Here is a 16,922-nt window from a genome sequence, read left to right on the forward strand (position 1 = left end):
CCAAATGTCAGGGTTCAGGACATTTGCTCAGGACTGGAGAGGAACTTGGAGTGGGAGAGAGAGGATTCAGTGGTCATGGCCTACGTAGGTACCAATGATATGGGTAGAACTAGGAAAGAGGTACTGCATAGTCAATATGAGGAGCTAGACGTCAAATTAAGAAGCAGAACCTCAAAGGTAATAATCTCTGGATTAATCTCTGGTGGGAAACGCCATTGGCGGGCTGAGTGGACAATTGTGACCTGCCTTCCCACCGTCGTGAAACCGACCACGACATATTGTCCGCGCATGCCGTCTATCACACCCTCTGCCAGCGGGCACGGAAAATTCTGCCCTAAGTCTCTGAGGTGGCCTCCTGGATGCACTTGTGGGTGGAGGCTTGCACAGGGGTCACCTTTTTAAAAATTTGTTCATGGGATGTGGGCATCGCTGGCTGGGCCAGCATTTATTGCCCATCCCTAATTTCTTAATTTCCCCCTTGTTCAGGGGGCATTTAAGAGTCAACCGAATTGCTGTGGGTCTGGAGTCACATGTAGGCCAGACTAGGTAAGGACGGCAGGTTTCCTTCCCTAAAGGACATTAGTGAACCAGATAGGTTTTTACAACAATCGGCAATGGTTTGTGGTCATCATCAGACTTTTATACCCAGATTTTTATTGAATTCACATTTTACCATCTGCCATGGTGGGATTTGAATCCAGGTCCCCAGAGCATTACCCTGGGTCTCTGGATTATTAGTCCTGAACCCTGAAAGGAGCCACTGGCATAAAAATTGAGTCCTGTGGTCACTTTCACAACCATGGGCAGTGGATGCACTCCATGTCCCTGTGGTGCCAAATCCTGCAGCAGGTGGCAGATGTGACCAACCAGTTCCTTGGACATGCGCAGTCTTCGGCAACCTTGGTTCGCAGTCATCTGCAGGAATGACAGGTGCCATCTATAGGCCCTGGGTCTAGTGAGGCAGTGACCAATGATGCTTGCTGTGGCTCTTCAGCAGCGTGCACTTGGGCCCCAGCTGCCCCTTCTTCCTGAGGGTGCTGCTTCTCCCTCTGCCCAGCCAGGTGCCACTGTCGCTCTCTTGTCCTTTGTCTCTGCTCCCTGTAAGCCATGAGGCATACAGTTAATTCACCAGACTCGATGATCCTGATGTACTCCTCCTGCAGGATGAAAGAGAGAGATGCGTGGGTTAGCTTGGGTGTGCTAAAAATCTATCAGTTAAGTCTAAGTTTTAAGGCTCCTTAATGCATGCTGAAGAGTGATGGGCACCACTTGATGGCCAAAGTTTAGTGCACTGCATTGCTGCCTGAGGCCTCACCCACTCTCTGCCCCACTCCACCTGACCGATTGGCTGCAGCTTCACCCACTGGACTGCATGCTGTGCTCTCAGCTCAGGCACAGACATTCTCCTAACCCGCACTGCAAGACTGCACTGTTAGCTTGAACCATGGGGGAGACTATTCCAAACCAGAATGATGACTTTGCAAGGGGCTGTGAACGCCTCCACCAGTGACTGCTCCCTGGCCAGCTTTCGCAAGGAGATTGTACAATGTGTCCAGCCATCCGCCTGTTTTGCAGTCCACTAAAACACTCATTAGTTTGCAATCTGTGCCCGAGGGGTGAAAAGCTCTGGAGCATTAGGTGGCACTTTCATGCCTCTGCTTGAGTGGGCAGAGAAGCTAGGGGCCTGACTCCAAGCACGTCAATGTGGCTGTGCCTGAACTGTCTCAGCTGCAGAGGAATGGTCACCTTATACAAGGTGTCCCTAATGCATGGCCGCTTCCCTCCCACCCCAGCATGTGCTTGTGCACTGCCATCAGACCATGCTGCTTTGCCCCCCCACAACTTGCCACAGACCATGTTACCTTGTCTGCACCAGCTTGCCCCTACCGCAGGGCAGCCCTTGACCCGGCACCACACTGTCAAGCCAGCTGGGACAGAGCAACCTGCCTTTGCCCTCGCTTGAATGCACTCTTTCTTGAGGTCGAATGGGTGACTCTCACGAGCGCTGCGCAACATTAGTGTGCACTCACCTCCGAATTCTGCTTGAAGTGCAGCTCGCTAAATGCACACCTTTTAAATGCTGTTGTGAAACACGTCGGCCTGCAATCATGCTGACGTGCCCGGATGATCCAACGTGGGGGAATGATTCCGGCAAGCTGGGTTTATAATGAAATGCAGATGTATTACAATGAAGTTCCTGACAAACGGTGGAGGGAAACTGGCCCGTCATTGACGGGCAGAGCAGATGATCACAAACTGGTTTCATGATGTTGTGAAATCCATTTTTGGCCTTCCCGCCATGTTGTCTGCTCATGCCGCCGTGATGTCCGATGACAATGGGACACTTGCCTTTATAAATCGAGGCATAGATTACAAAAGTAGAGAGGTCATGTTGGAGTTGTATAGAACCTTGGTGAGGCCACAGCTGGAGTACTGTGTGCAGTTCTGGTCGCCAAATTATAGGAAGGATGTGATTGCACTGGAGAGGATGCAGAGGAGATTCACCAGGATGTTGCCTGGGATGAAACATTTAAGTTATGAAGAGAGGTTGGATAGACTTGGGTTGTTTTCGTTGGAGCAGAGAAGACTGAGGGGCGACCTGATCGAGGTGTACAAGATTATGAGGGGCATGGGCAGGGTGGATAGGTAGCAGCTGTTCCCCTTAGTTGAAGAGTCAGTCACAAGGGGACATAAATTGAAGGTGATGGGCAGGAGGTTTAGGGGGGGAAGTGAGGAAAAACTTTTTTACCAAGAGGGTGGTGACGGTCTGGAATGCGCTGCCTGGGAGGGTGGTGGAGGCGGGTTGCCTCACATCCTTTAAAAAGTGCCTGGATGAGCACTTGGCACGTCATAACATTCAAGGCTATGGGCCAAGTGCTGGTAAATGGGATTACGTAGGTAGGTCAGGTGTTTCTCACGTGTCGGTTCAGACTTGATGGGCCGAAGGGCCTCTTCTGCACTGAGATTCTGTGATTCTGTGACAATGGGTACAGAAAATTCCAGCCAAAATGTATATAAGAGAAATGAGAAAACAAATAGGAAGGGCAAAGTGAATGTAGAAGAATAGATTAGCAGAAAAACGAAAAAGGAACCCAAAAATCTTTCACAACACACTCAAGGGTCAAACAAGAGGGAAAAACATATTTGACCTTATCTTCACTAACCTGCCTGACACAGATGCATCTGTCCATGACAGCATTGGTAGAAGTCACCACTGCACAGTCATTGTGGAGACGAAGTCCCATCTCCACATTGAGGATACCCTCCACTGTGGCACTACTACCATGCTAAATAGGATAGATTTCAAATAGATCTAGCAACTCAAAACTGGGCAGCCATGAAGTGCTGTGGGCTATCAGCAGGAGCAAAATTGTACTCAACCACAACCTGTAAGCTCATGGCCCGGCATATCCCCCACTCTACCTTTACCATCAAGCCAGGGGATCAACCCTGGTTCAATGAAGAGTGCAGGAGGGCATGCCAGGAGCAGCACCAGGCATACCTAAAAATGAGGTGTCAACCTGGTGAAGCTACAACACAGGACTACTTGCATGCTAAATAGCAGAAGCATATACGATTGACAGAGCAAATGATCCCCAAACCAATGGACCAATCTAAACTCTGCAGACTTGCTACATCCAGTCGTGAATGGTGGTGGACGATTAAACAACTGGAGGAGGAGGATCCACAAATATCTCCATTCGCTGTGATGGGGAAGCCCAGCAAAAGGCAAAGCTGAAACATTTGCAATCATCTTCAAACAGAAGTGTCAACTGGATGATCCGTCTCGGCCTTCCCCTGAGGTCCCCAGGGTCACAGGTTCCAGTCTTCAGCTAATTCGATTCACTCCGCGTTTTTCAAGAAATGGCTGAAGGCACTGGATACTGCAAAGGCTATGGGCCCTGACAACGTTCTGGCAATAGTTCTGAAGACTTGTGCTCCAGAACTTGCAGCGCCCCTAGCCAAGCTGTTCCAGTACAGCTACAACACTGGCATCTACCCGGCAATGTGGAAAGTTGCCCAGGTATGTCCTGTACGCAAAAGGCAGGACAAATCCAACCTATTACTGCGCCATTGCTCTCGATCATCGACAGAGTGAAGAAAGGTGTCGTTGACAGTGCTATCAAGCAGCACTTACTCAGCAATTACCTGCTCACTGATGCCCAGGGCCACTCAGCTCCTGACCTCATTGCAGCCTTGGTTCAAACATGAACAAAAGAGTTGAGCTCCAGAGGTGAGATAAGGGTGACTTCCCTCGACATCAAAGCAGCATCTGACCGAGTGTGGCATCAAGGAGCCCGAGCAAAACTGTAGTCAATGGGAAGCAAGGAGAAAACTCTCTGCTGGTCGGAGTCATACTTAGAACGAAGAAAATGGTTGTGGTTGTTGAAGGTCTATCAGGTCAGTCCCAGGACATCACTGCAGGAGTTCCTCAGGGTAGTGATTGCACAAAGTTCAGCACCATTCGTAATTTTTCAGATACTGAAGCAGTCCGTGTCCATATGCAACTACAGCTGGACAACATTCAGGGTGATAAGTGGCGGGAACATTCACGCCACACAAGTGACGGGCAATAACCATCTCCAACAAGAAAGACTCCAAATTGGCATTCAATGGCATTAGCATCGCTGGAACACCCACTATCAACATGCTGGGGGCTACCATTGACCAGAAACAGAAGTGGACCATCTATACAAATACTGTGGCTACAAGAGCAGGTCAGAAGCTGGGAATTCTGTGGCAAATAATTCACCCCCTGATACTCCAAATCCTGTCCACCATCCATAAGGCACAAGTCAGTAATGTGATGGAATACTTTCCGCTTGCCTGGATGACAGCAGCTCCAACAACATTCAAGAAGCTTGACACCGTCCAGGACAAAGCAGCCTGCTTGATTGGCACCCCATCCACCACCTTAAACATTCGCTCCCTCTAACACTGATGCACAGTGGCAGCAGCGTGTACCATCTACAAGGTGCACTGCAGTAACTCACCAAGCCTCCTTTAACAGCACCTTCCAAACCCACAACCGCTACCATCTAGAAGGACAAGTGCAGCAGATAGATGGGAACACATTCACCTGGAAGTTCCCCTCCAAGTCACTCACCATCCTGACTTGGAAATATATCACCGTTCCTTCAACGTCACTGGGTCAAAATCCTGGAACTCCCTCCCTAACAGCACTATGGGTGTACCTACACCACATGAACTGCAGCGGTTCAAGAAGGCAGCTCACCACCTCCTCCTCAATGACAATTAAGGATGGGGAATAAATGCTGGTCTAGCCAGTGATACCCACATCCCATAAAAGAATATAAAAAGAAAACAAAGTTACTTAAGAGGATGCTGCAAATATCTCATTTTCTCAGCCAGGCCCTCTACCTCCTCAAAACAATCCCATTTTTGGTCCCAAATTACCCTCATACTTGCTTTGACTGCCCTTTTACTTTACATACTGATCAAAAAATTCTCTTCTATACATTTCAGGAATTCCTCTCCCTCTTTCCTTCGACTGGTTACCACTGACTGGAACTGTACTCTGATAATGGAAGGAAAGGAAAGACTTGCATTTACATAAGCCCAGGACATCCCAAATTGCTTCAAAATTATTGTGGTACTAGTCACTGTTGGAATCTATGGAAATGTTGCAGCCAATCTTCACGCAGCTAGGTCCCACAAATAATAATGAGATGAATTAGCCTGATAATCCCTTTAGTGAGATCATTTGAGGAAAATGGGTTTATCAGGCTTCTCTTAACATTATGCCACTGAACGTTTTCACCCACCTGACAAGGTAGATAGACCTCAGTTTCACATTTCATTTGAAAGGTGGCAACTGACACAGTGGCAAAACTCTTATGACGGAGCTAAGTTTATCACAACACGTGGACGCAAAAAAAGACAAAACAAGATATGTATTTTTTCTACTGCGTTGACTTGCAGGGAAACCATCTCTTACCATCTGAACTCGGTACAAAATACTAATTCCTAAAGTCATAAATGGTTTGGAGAAATCGATGACCTTCTCACGCTCTGCTGTGATGGTTAAGCCTGCTACAGCGAGGTCAGCTTTCTGTAAACACATGACAAGTATAACAGACAAAACAGGACAGTGGTGACTGAACGACACACAAATACATTTCACCAACAACTGTTATATTGAAAACATATTGGCAGGCGGGACTTAACAGTTGTCTAATTCTCTTGAGCAAGAAATCCTATTTGAGTGGAAAAAAAAGAGTTCTGTCTAAATTTTCAACCCATGTTTAGATGGCAAGACATTTTTCTATAAATCAAAACATTTCAATTCAACCAGCAATTATATACAATGAATCAGAAATCAGTCAGCTTAGCCATCATGGCATCAGTCTTCTGTGGTTAGATTTAGGAACTGCAGTATACACAGTGGATTTTTACCTAAATTACAATCGCCCAGATTTCACCTGAGTCTGAAAGGGAGGGAAATGCGAAAATGTGAATTAGAATTTCAAAGAATAAGAGAAAGGGAGAGTCTTGAATTGCAAAGAAAAAGAGAAGTCAGGAAATTTGAGCTGGATAGAGAAAGGCTTTGATTATGTGAACAGGGAGTAACAGGTGGATTTGATGATGATTCAGATTTAACTCCTGGTTTTGACTGAGGAAGGAATATTTGTCCAGTGCCTAAATTCAGTGAGGAAGGAATTAAATGTTTTTCATATCATTTGAGAAAATTGTTATGAAGTTACTGTGGCCACAAGAAATTTGGAGAATCCTATTACAAAGTGTTTTGGTAGGAAAAGCTTTGGAGGTTTATTCAACCCTTTCTGATGAGCAGTTTGCAGATTATGATACAGTTAAGACTACTATGCTGAATGCATATGAGATGGTACCAGAAGCTTTTCGACAAAAATTTTGAGACTCGAGGAAGAGACAAAGTCAGAATTTTGTGGAATTTGCAGGAGAAAAAGAGATAATATTTAATCAATGGTTTGGTTGATGAAGCTGAATCAGGATTTTGAAAACCTGAGAGGTGTTGTTAATTAAGGAATTTAAGAATAGTATTCCTTTAGGAACCAAGTCTTACCTAGAAGACTGTAAAATTTGTAATATAAGGGAAGCTGATAGCTGTGACTTAACCCACAAAGACTTAGGTGGCAGCAAACCATTATTTGCACCCCTGCAAAAGGAGCTAGAGAGAGAAACAAAGTGATAATGAACAGAACACTTATTACATTGAAGGGGATGATAGAAATGAAAAGACAGGTGCTCCTCAAAGTAGTAAAAGAGACAGTGTAGATAGAAATGATTCAAGGAGACTAATGTGCTTTTATTGTCATAAGATAGGACGTGTAAAGGTACAGTGCTGGAATTTAAAATTAAAAACATTAGCTTTTGTGACTGTGTTCTAGTGTTTCTCCAGATTGCTGTACTAGGAGGATGAACTGGTGACCAACCAATTCCATCCGATGCACTTACTGTGGGTGTACATTGGAGCATAAAAGATTATGAAGGTTTTTATATTTGAGGGTGAAGTGATACAATTTTTGTCTGATAAAGGGCCAAAAAGTTATTATCCTTAGAGAAATGGGGTCAGATTAAAGTTGATGTTGGCAAAAGGCATGAATTTCTCTCCAGAGAATTAGCTGAAAAAAGAGTATTGATACGAGGCATTAATGGGAGTTGTGTACCTGTTCCCTTGTATAGAATAAATTTACGCTGTGCTTTAGTGAATGGGTCCATTGTTGTTTGAGTTGTGGCTGTATTGCCTATTGATAATGTTGATTTAATACTAGGAAATAACTTCACAGGGGATAAGGTGTTACCATCTCCAGAGATAGGAGGCAAGTCTACTGGAATTGACAATGTACTCAAAGAAACAGGGACTATTTATAATCCTGCTTAGAAAAAACTGCTTCAACTAAAGATGTGTCCAGAGAGTCAAAGTTCTAACTTCTAACATGGAAGAGACAGTAACAACTCGGATTTACCGCAAAGGATAAAAGTCAGATGCAAACTAACTGACTCTGTATGCTTTGAACATGCCTGTAAATCTTAAATCGCCTATGTCAAAACAGCATACAGCAGTAAAATTCCAGGTTAATGAGAAACAGAGACAGTGCAGTAAACCAAAATAATTTGAATTTGGCATATGCTGTTATTTTGGAACTACAAAGAGATATTAAAGTTTTAGAAAATGAGCTGAAATTTCCGAAGGAAAATTGTAATCCTGTGTTTAAAGATGGAAAAGACCACTCAGAGGTTTGTCCAGCTGAGATGTTCTTTTTGACCTGGACATTAAAGAATCTACAGCCATGAGAATGGAGATCAGAAAGTAAAATCTAAGCAGGGTGATCCAAAGACTGAGTTAAAAAGTCAACACCCTGATGACAATGTGAAGTCTGATTTTAAGGAAGAACCACGGGAAATACTGAAGGTGAAAAGCATTATGATAGAGAATTTCTTCTGAGTCTACAATTTACATCTGCTGGTATTTAAAAACCAGAGGGACTATCAGAACCTTGCAGCAGTGGTTTTGAAAAAGTTCTCCAGACTGAATCAAGTGTGCCATCTTTTAACCAAGGACATGGAAACAAAATGGATTTTATATGTCATGAGAAAGGAGCAACTAGCAATGAAATCACTTCTCCGCCATTTGAAAGGAGGAACTTTAAGAATCGCCATAAAAAGACTTTAAATCTTATCTGTTACATTTATTGGATGGATGAACATTGTGATGCTGCCAAGATGGACTGTTTAATGGGCATTGTGACAGCATAGGTGCAATGATACAATTAGCTTAATATAAGTAAGTTAATTGTTAAAATGTATAAAATGTTATAAGTTGGCATATTTTTGGCATTGTTTATGAAAACAAATTACTATGGTGATGAGTTTTCATCCTCTTGTGGCGGGGGGTGGGGTGGTAGTGTCACAATTGTGAGATTTATAAAATTGTTATGTTTTAGGATTGATATATAAGATTACTATATTTTGGGAGTGTAACTTTAAATGTAGGGTAGATGAAAGGGGTCATGTGACCTGTGCTGGAGTCTGCCTGACAGTAAGCCTGGGTGGTTTGATTGCTAGAGATCGGAGGAAGACTCAGATTGTTTTATTAAGAGAGAGGTGCAAGGTATTTACACTTGGGGACAATAACAATCTCTAAGTCTACAATGAGTAGATCCTAAGTCTCCCAAAGGCCCAGGCAGGTGCTATAGATATTAAGTTGAAAACAGTTGTACTGTAAATATCCCTTTAATCTAATCTGAAAGAGAGTTGGGATCAAAGATAACCGATTAGCATTCTACTTACGCATACAAAGCTAATGTATTTCCCTTTGCCATTGGGAAGAAGGTAGAGGAAGCCATTTTGAGATCAGGTTACAAGCTTCCCTATAAATCCATGAACATCACAGACAGGCAGAAGTTGTAGTTTTCTCGTGTGGTCTGCAGCCATCTGAGAGGTAGAGAGCAAAAGATAGAAGTAGAGGGGTCTGCACTTTACGCAGAGAAAATGCTGACTCTATCTTTCACCACACAGAACGCAAGTGGGAGCTTGCACTCAGATTGAAGACTGAGTTTATAAGGAGTTAAAGGAATCTGCAATTTTTTCCTAGCTTGGAGCTAGGGGAAGAAATCTACATTGTAATCCTCACAGTGAGAGATAGTTCTGGGTTTAGAAGTTACTTGGCTGGGAAAGTAAAAAGGAAGGAACCCATCTGAAGCTGGGAGTAACTATGAACTATTTGCAATAAGAATGTAATTCCGTGGAGAGTGTGATGCATGATAATATAAGGAACCATTTATTTCTATACTTTCAAGTACAAGTTTCGTACAAAAGAAAATACTTTATTTAATAGCGGTTTTAGTCATTTGATAGAGTAAAGTTTTAAAATGTGAAGTCTTGAGGTGTTTTCCTTTCGGCTGTTAATTGAGAGTTTGAATCTCTTTAAACGTTATCAGTCTTGCTGGAGATTGTAACAACATGCCCTGCTAGTTAAGTTTGCTCGTACACATTTAGTTTTTATTTAAAATATGGCCATAAAGCTGCTGGAAGCATCAGCAAATAACAGCGTAGTGAAGGCAATGGAGCATCTGGAAACTGAGTGAACAATGAGACTAACAATGAGCCTTCATAATCAACAAGGTTTAATGATTGAGAATTAAGCACAGGAAGGACTGAGATGGAGACTAAATTCAATGTCAAATCAGGTGTAGGAAAAGAGATAAAGGCCGGAATTTTCCAGCCCCTCACACCAGCGGGATCTTCCGGTCCCGCTGATATGAATGGAGATTTCAATGACTCACCGCCCCTGCCGTGGGACGGGGGCTGGAAAATTCCGGCCAAAGAGAGGAAAAGAAAGGAGGATTAAGAGAAAGATAAAAAAGGACATAAAGGAAAAGTTAGAAAAAAATGTTAAAATTTATGACATTTTTAAAATTTCCAACCATTCACTACCTGAAGGAATGAGACTCCACATTTTTAGTTGTCTTGAATAGCGAGTTGAATGGGCAATTATTGTGCAAATGCAGAAACTTGCTGAAACTCACAGGGAGTTTAAGGGCTATTTTCAGGAAACTAATGACAGAGCTACACAAATCGTTCAACATTCATGGTAATTCAAATTTCATGCGATATCCCTCCTTTGCCATCAGTTGCTGACCAATTTTCTCATTCCTAATGGCAAACATCATTCACACAGTTATGTTTTGCAGCTAATTCTCGTTCATTACATTATAATGCATTTTGCAACTTTTTATATATAGTTGTGTGGATAACTCTTATATATTGCAAGAACTAAGAATTAACACAAGTATTGTCAGGACTGTTATACTAATGGATTGTCATGAAGTAACATATTTTCAAAATTTATAACAACCATAAATAAGTTATAGGTATTTGTAAAATGGTAAACTCCAAATCACGTGATGCTTTAATATGTAGATGGAAGCAACATCTATAATATAGAAGTGTTGCCTGGAACAGATGATTTTACAAAATGTAATCAACTGGTAAATAGGAGGTATTTAGTTGTGGTACTGATGTGAATCTGGACTGTGCGGTGCTAGAATCACAGCAAAGGAGCCACTGGTTGGCTGTGAGATTGATACAAAACATTGTTTCTATGATGCATACTGTCTTTATTTTCATATTAAAACTTCCATGTTTGCATTACAGCATTGCACAGTGCGTTCAATAGTCCAGTGTTTATAGTCCAATAGTCCTGTGCTAATAACCCACATTCAAACCTAAGTTCAAAACCCACAAAGGCAAACTGTGACACTGAATTAATTAAATCTGGTCATTTTCACTGGATTGTGAAAAATAGTCATTAAAGATTTTGACCATAAAAACAAGGAATTGGTCACGTTAAGCTGGGCACACTGGCCACCCTCACTAGGGCACCACAACCCAGCCAACCTGGACTTCCCAAACCAGGCATCATGTTCTATTCAACTCGACCCCACTACCCTGACCCAATCAGATCAGCTATCCCGTTCCAGGCACTCTTACCTGGTCTTCTCAACCTAGTCAACTCTGACCAGGTCATCCCAAGTTGGCCACACTGACCATAATATTCTGCAGCGGGAAGAGAGTGAGCCAGAGTTTGTGGTACACATTGGTACTAATGACATAGAGAGGGCATGTACTGAGGTCCTGCAGTCAGATTTCAGGGGCTAGGGAGGAAGTTAAAAAATAGGACCTTGAAGGTAGTAATGTCTGGATTATTCTAAGTGCCCTGCACTAGCAATAGGAGAACTAGGAAGATAGGGAGGATTGATGCCTGTCTAAAGGCATGGTGCAGGGGGCAGGGTTTCAGATTCTTGAGGCATTGGGACCAGCTCCCAGGCACCTATTCAAAAGGGATGGGTTGCACCTCAGCAGGACTTGGACCAATGTCCATGCTGGGAGGTTCATGAAGGTGGTTGTAGAGGGTTTAAAATAAATTGGCAGGGGGAAGGGCACCAGAATATTGAAGTAGAAAAGAAGAATAAGGTGCATAAAGTGAGAGTGTTGGATAGTACTAGAGAAAGAGGTAGTACCATATTAGATCAGAGGGAACTAATAAGGACTATGAGGAATAAAAAGACAGATTTAAAATGCATGTAGGTAAATGCACAAAGTGTGGTGAATAAGGTTGATCAGTACCAACACAAATAACAGTGTGGTAATATGACATGGCAACAATGGAAACATGACTTAAAAATGGTGAAGCCTGGGAACCGAATAATCATGGATACAAAGTGTTTAGAAGAGATAGGGAAGGGAAAAAAGGGAGTTGGCGTGGCAGTACTGGCTAGAGAAGGCATCATAGTTTTCAAAAGAGAAGATGTCTGTGAAGGGGCAAGGACAAAATCCATTTGGTTAGAGTTGAGTTGCAAGAAAGATATGATCACACTACTGGGGGTTATGCTACAGACCTCCAAATAGTGAGAGGGAGATGGAGGACAAAATCTGCAGGGTAACCAGGAAATCCTTACCTGATTTGGTCTATATGTGACTCCAGATCCACAGCAATGTAGTTGACTCTTATCTGCCCTCTGACATGCCACTCAGTTCAAAGGCAATTAGGGATGGGCAACAAATGTTGGCTTTTCCAGTGACACCCTAATCCCATGAAAGACTAATTTAAAATAAAAAATACTGAGATCTGTAAGAACTGTAGAGTGGTAATCATGGGGTCAATAATTTTTTTTACATTCATTCACGGGAAGTGGGTGTTGCAGCTAGGCCAGCATTTACTGCCCATCCTAATTGCCCTTGAGGAGGTGATGGTGAGCTGCCTTTTTGAACCGCTGCAGTCCATGTGGTGTAGGTACACTCACAGTGCTGTTAGGGAGGGAGTTCCAGGATTTTGACCCAATGACAGTGAAGGAACGGCGATGTATTTCCAAGTCAGAATGCTGAGTGGTTTGAAGGGGAACTTACAGGTGTTGGTGTTCCCATGTGTCTGCTGCCCTTGTCCTTCTAGATGGTAGCAGTCATTGGTTTTGAAGATGCTGTTTAAGGTGCCTTGGTGACTTCCTGCAGTGCATCTTGTAGATGGGACACACTGCTGCCACTGTGCGTTGGTGGTGGAGGGAGTGAATGTTTGTGGACGTGGTGCCAATCAAGTGGGCTGCTTTGTCCTGGATGGTGTTGAGCTTCTTGAGTGTTGTTGGAGCTGCACTCATCCAGGCAAATGGAGAGTATTTCATCACACCCCTGACTTGTGCCTTATAGATGATGAACAGGCTTCAGGGAGTCAGGAGGTGAGCTACTCGCTGCAGAATTCCTAGTCTCTCACCTGCTCTTGTAGCCACAGGATTTATAGGGTGAGTCCAGTTCAGTTTCTGGTCAATAGTAACTCCCTGGATGTTGAGAGTGGGGATTCAGTGATGGTAATGCCATTGAATGTCAAGGGGCGATGGTTGGATTCTCTCTTGTTGGAGATAGTCATTGCCTGGCACTTGTGTGGTGCGAATGTTACTTGCCACTTGTCAGCTCAAGCCTGGATATTGTCCAGGTCTTGCTGCATTTGGGCATGGACTGCTTCAGTATCTGAGGAGTCGCAAATGGTGCTGAACATTGTGCAGTCATCACTAAACATCCCCACTACTGATCTTATGATGGTGGGCAGGTCATTGATGAATCAGCTGAAGATGGTTGGGCCGAGGACACTACCCTGAGGAACTCCTGCAGTGATGTCCTGGAGCTGAGATGACTGACCTCTAGCAACCACAACCATCTTCCTTTGTGCTAGGTATGACTCCAACCAGTGGACAGTTTTCCCCTGATTCCCATTGACTCCAGTTTTGTTAGGGCTACTTGATGCCGCACTTGGTCAAATACGGCCTTGATGTGAAGGCCAGTCATGCTCATTTCACCCAAAATACCCAAATACTTTTTGGGATAATGGTAAAGGGTAAGGAAGGAGAGGAATTTCTGAAATGTATTCAGGAGAACTTCCTTCACAGAATCATAGAATCACAGTACAGAGTAGGCCCTTTGGCCCATCGAGGATGCACCGACACGTGAGAAACACCTGACCTACCTACCTAATCCTATTTACCAGCACTTGGCCCATAGCCTTGAATGTTATGATGTGCCAAGTGCTCATCCAGGTACTTTTTAAAGGATGTGAGGCAACCCGCCTCCACCACCCTCCCAGGCAGTGCATTCCAGACTGTCACCACCCTCTGGGTAAAAAAGTTTTTCCTCACATCCCCCCTAAGCCTCCTGCCCCTCACCATGAACTTATGCCCCCTTGGGCCTGACCCTTCAACTAAGGGGAAGAGCTGCTCCCTGTCCACCCTGACCATGCCCCTCATAATCTTGTACACCTCGATCAGGTCACCCCTCAGTCTTCTCTGCTCCAACGAAAACAATCCAAGTCTATCCAACCTCTCCATAACTTAAATGTTTCATCCCAGGCAACATCCTGGTGAATATCCTCTGCACCCCCTCCAGTGCAATCACATCCTTCCTATAATGTGGCGACCAGAACTGTGCACAGTGCTCTAGCTGTGGCCTCACTAAGGTTCCATACAACTCCAACATGACCTCCCCACTTTTGTAATCTATGCCTCGATTGATAAAGGCAAGTGTCCCATATGCATTTTTCACCACCCCACTAACATGCCCCTCTGCTTTCAGAGATCTATGGACACACACGCCAAGGTCCCTTTGTTCCTCAGAGCTTCCTAGTGTCATGCCGTTCATTGAATACTTGCTTGTCAAATTACTCCTTCCAAAGTGTATCACCTCCCACTTTTCAGGGTTAAATTCCATCTGCCACTTATCTGCCCATTTGACCATCCCGTCCATATCTTCCTGTAGCCTAAGACACTCAACCTCACTGTTAACCACCCGGCCAATCTTTGTGTCATCCGCAAACTTACTAATCCTACCCCCCACATAGTCATCTATGTCGTTTATATAAATGACAAATAATAGGGGATGGAGCACAGATCCCTGTGGTACGTCACTGGACACTGGCTTCCAGTCACTAAAACATCCTTCTGTCATCACCCTCTGCCTCCTACAACTAAGCCTCTGAATCCACCTTATCAAATTACCCTGTATCCCATGTGCATTTGCCTTCTTTATAAGTCTCCCATGTGGGACCTTCTCAAAGGCTTTGCTGAAATCGCTATAAACTACATCAACTGCACTACCCTCATCTACACACCTCCTTAAAAAATTCAATCAAATTTGTTAGGTATGATGTCCCTCTGACAAAGCCATGTTGACTATCCCTGATCAAACCTTGCCTCTCCAAGTGGAGATAGATAATCTCCTTCAGAACTTTCTCCAATAGTTTCCCTACCACTGACATGAGACTCACTGGCCTGTAGTTTCCTGGCTTATCTCTACAGCCCTTCTTAAATAGCGGAACCACATTAGCTGTTCTCCAGTCCTCTGGCACCTCCCCCGTGGCCAGAGAGGAATTAAAAATTTGGGTCAGTGCCCCTGCGATCTCCTCCCTTGCCTCCCTCAGCAGTCTGGGACACAAATCATCTGGACCTGGAGATTTGTCTACTTTTAAGCCTGCCAACACCTCCAATATCTTGTCACTCCCTATATCAATTTGCTTAAGAACCTCGCAGTCTCCCCGAATTCGATACCATCATCCTCATTCTCTTGGGTGAAGACGGATGTAAAGTATTCATTCAACACTCTAATGATGTCTTCTGGCTCCACCCATAGATTGCCCCCTTGGTCCCTATTGGGCCCTACACTTTCCCTGGTTATCCTCTTCCCATTGATGTACTTATAGAATATCTTGGGATTTTCTCTACTTTTACCAGCCAGAGCTTTCTCATATCCCCCCTTTGCTCTCCTAATTGCTTTCTGAAGCTCCACCCTGCACTTTCTGTACTCCACTAATGCCTCTGCTGATTTGCTTCCCTTAACCTGCTAAAAGCCTTTCTTTTCCATCTCATCGTAACCTGAATATCTCTGGTCATCCATGGTTCTCTGGGCTTGTTACTCCTTCCTGTCACCCTAGAGGGAACATGTTGAGCCTGTACCCTCCCCATTTCCTTTCTGAACACCCTCCACTGTTCCTCTGTAGATTTCCCCACAAGTAACTGTTCCCAGTCTACCTTGGCCAGATCCTGCCTTACTTTACTAAAATCCACTCTTCCCCCAATCCAAAACATTTTTTTGCAACTTGTCTATTTCTTTGTCCATAATAAACATAAACTGTACCATGTTGTGGTCGCTATCGCTAAAATGCCCGCCCACCACCACCTCAGCCACCTGCCCGGCTTCATTCTCCAGAATTAGGTCCAGCACTGCACCGTCCCTTGTTGGACCCTTTACATATTGACCTAGAAAGTTCTCCTGTACACATTTCAAGAAATCCACTCCTTCCAAGCCCTTAACACTATGTCTGTCCCAATTAATGTTGGGAAAATTGAAATCACCTAATATAATTACCCTATTGTTATCGTTTTTACACACCTCCACAAATTGTGCACATATTTGCTCCTCAATTTCCCGCTGACTATCTGGGAGTCTATAATAAACACCTAACAATGTGGCTGCCCCTTTTTTATTTCTAAGCTCTACCCACAAAGCTTCATTCGATGCCCCCTCCAAGATATCATCTCTCCTTACTGCAGTACCTGACTCCTTAACTAATAATGCAACGCCTCCTCCTCTTTTACCCCCTCCCCTGTCTCGCCTGAAGATTCTATATCCCGGAATGTTGAGCTGCCAATCCTGCCCTTCCCTCAACCACATCTCAGTGATGGCTACTATATCACAATTCCACATGTCAATCCTCACCCTTAACTCATCCGTTTTGCCTGTAATACTCCTGGCATTAAAGTAGAGGCCATCCAGCCTTGCCTTACTCCCTTGAAGCTTAATGTAGCTGTACTCCCTCTGACTTGATTGTTTTACTGTATTAATTTGTGTCCCTATTCTGCTAACATTCTGTGTCCCCTCCCCCT

General features: G+C 44.0%; 1 protein-coding gene across 1 annotated transcript in view; it reads right to left on the bottom strand.

The window, feature by feature from the left end:
- Positions 1–16,922, bottom strand: part of LOC144671671 (glutamate receptor ionotropic, kainate 4-like) — a 123,953-nt gene that overhangs the window by 57,760 nt on the left and 49,271 nt on the right. Inside the window, exon 8 of the mRNA XM_078533687.1 lies at positions 5,960–6,073. Within this exon, the coding sequence (XP_078389813.1) occupies positions 5,960–6,073 (114 nt within the window). The remainder of the gene's footprint in view (positions 1–5,959; positions 6,074–16,922) is intronic.

This window comes from Cetorhinus maximus, chromosome 2 (genome assembly GCF_964194155.1).
Source record: "Cetorhinus maximus chromosome 2, sCetMax3.hap1.1, whole genome shotgun sequence".
Lineage (NCBI taxonomy): Eukaryota > Metazoa > Chordata > Chondrichthyes > Lamniformes > Cetorhinidae > Cetorhinus > Cetorhinus maximus.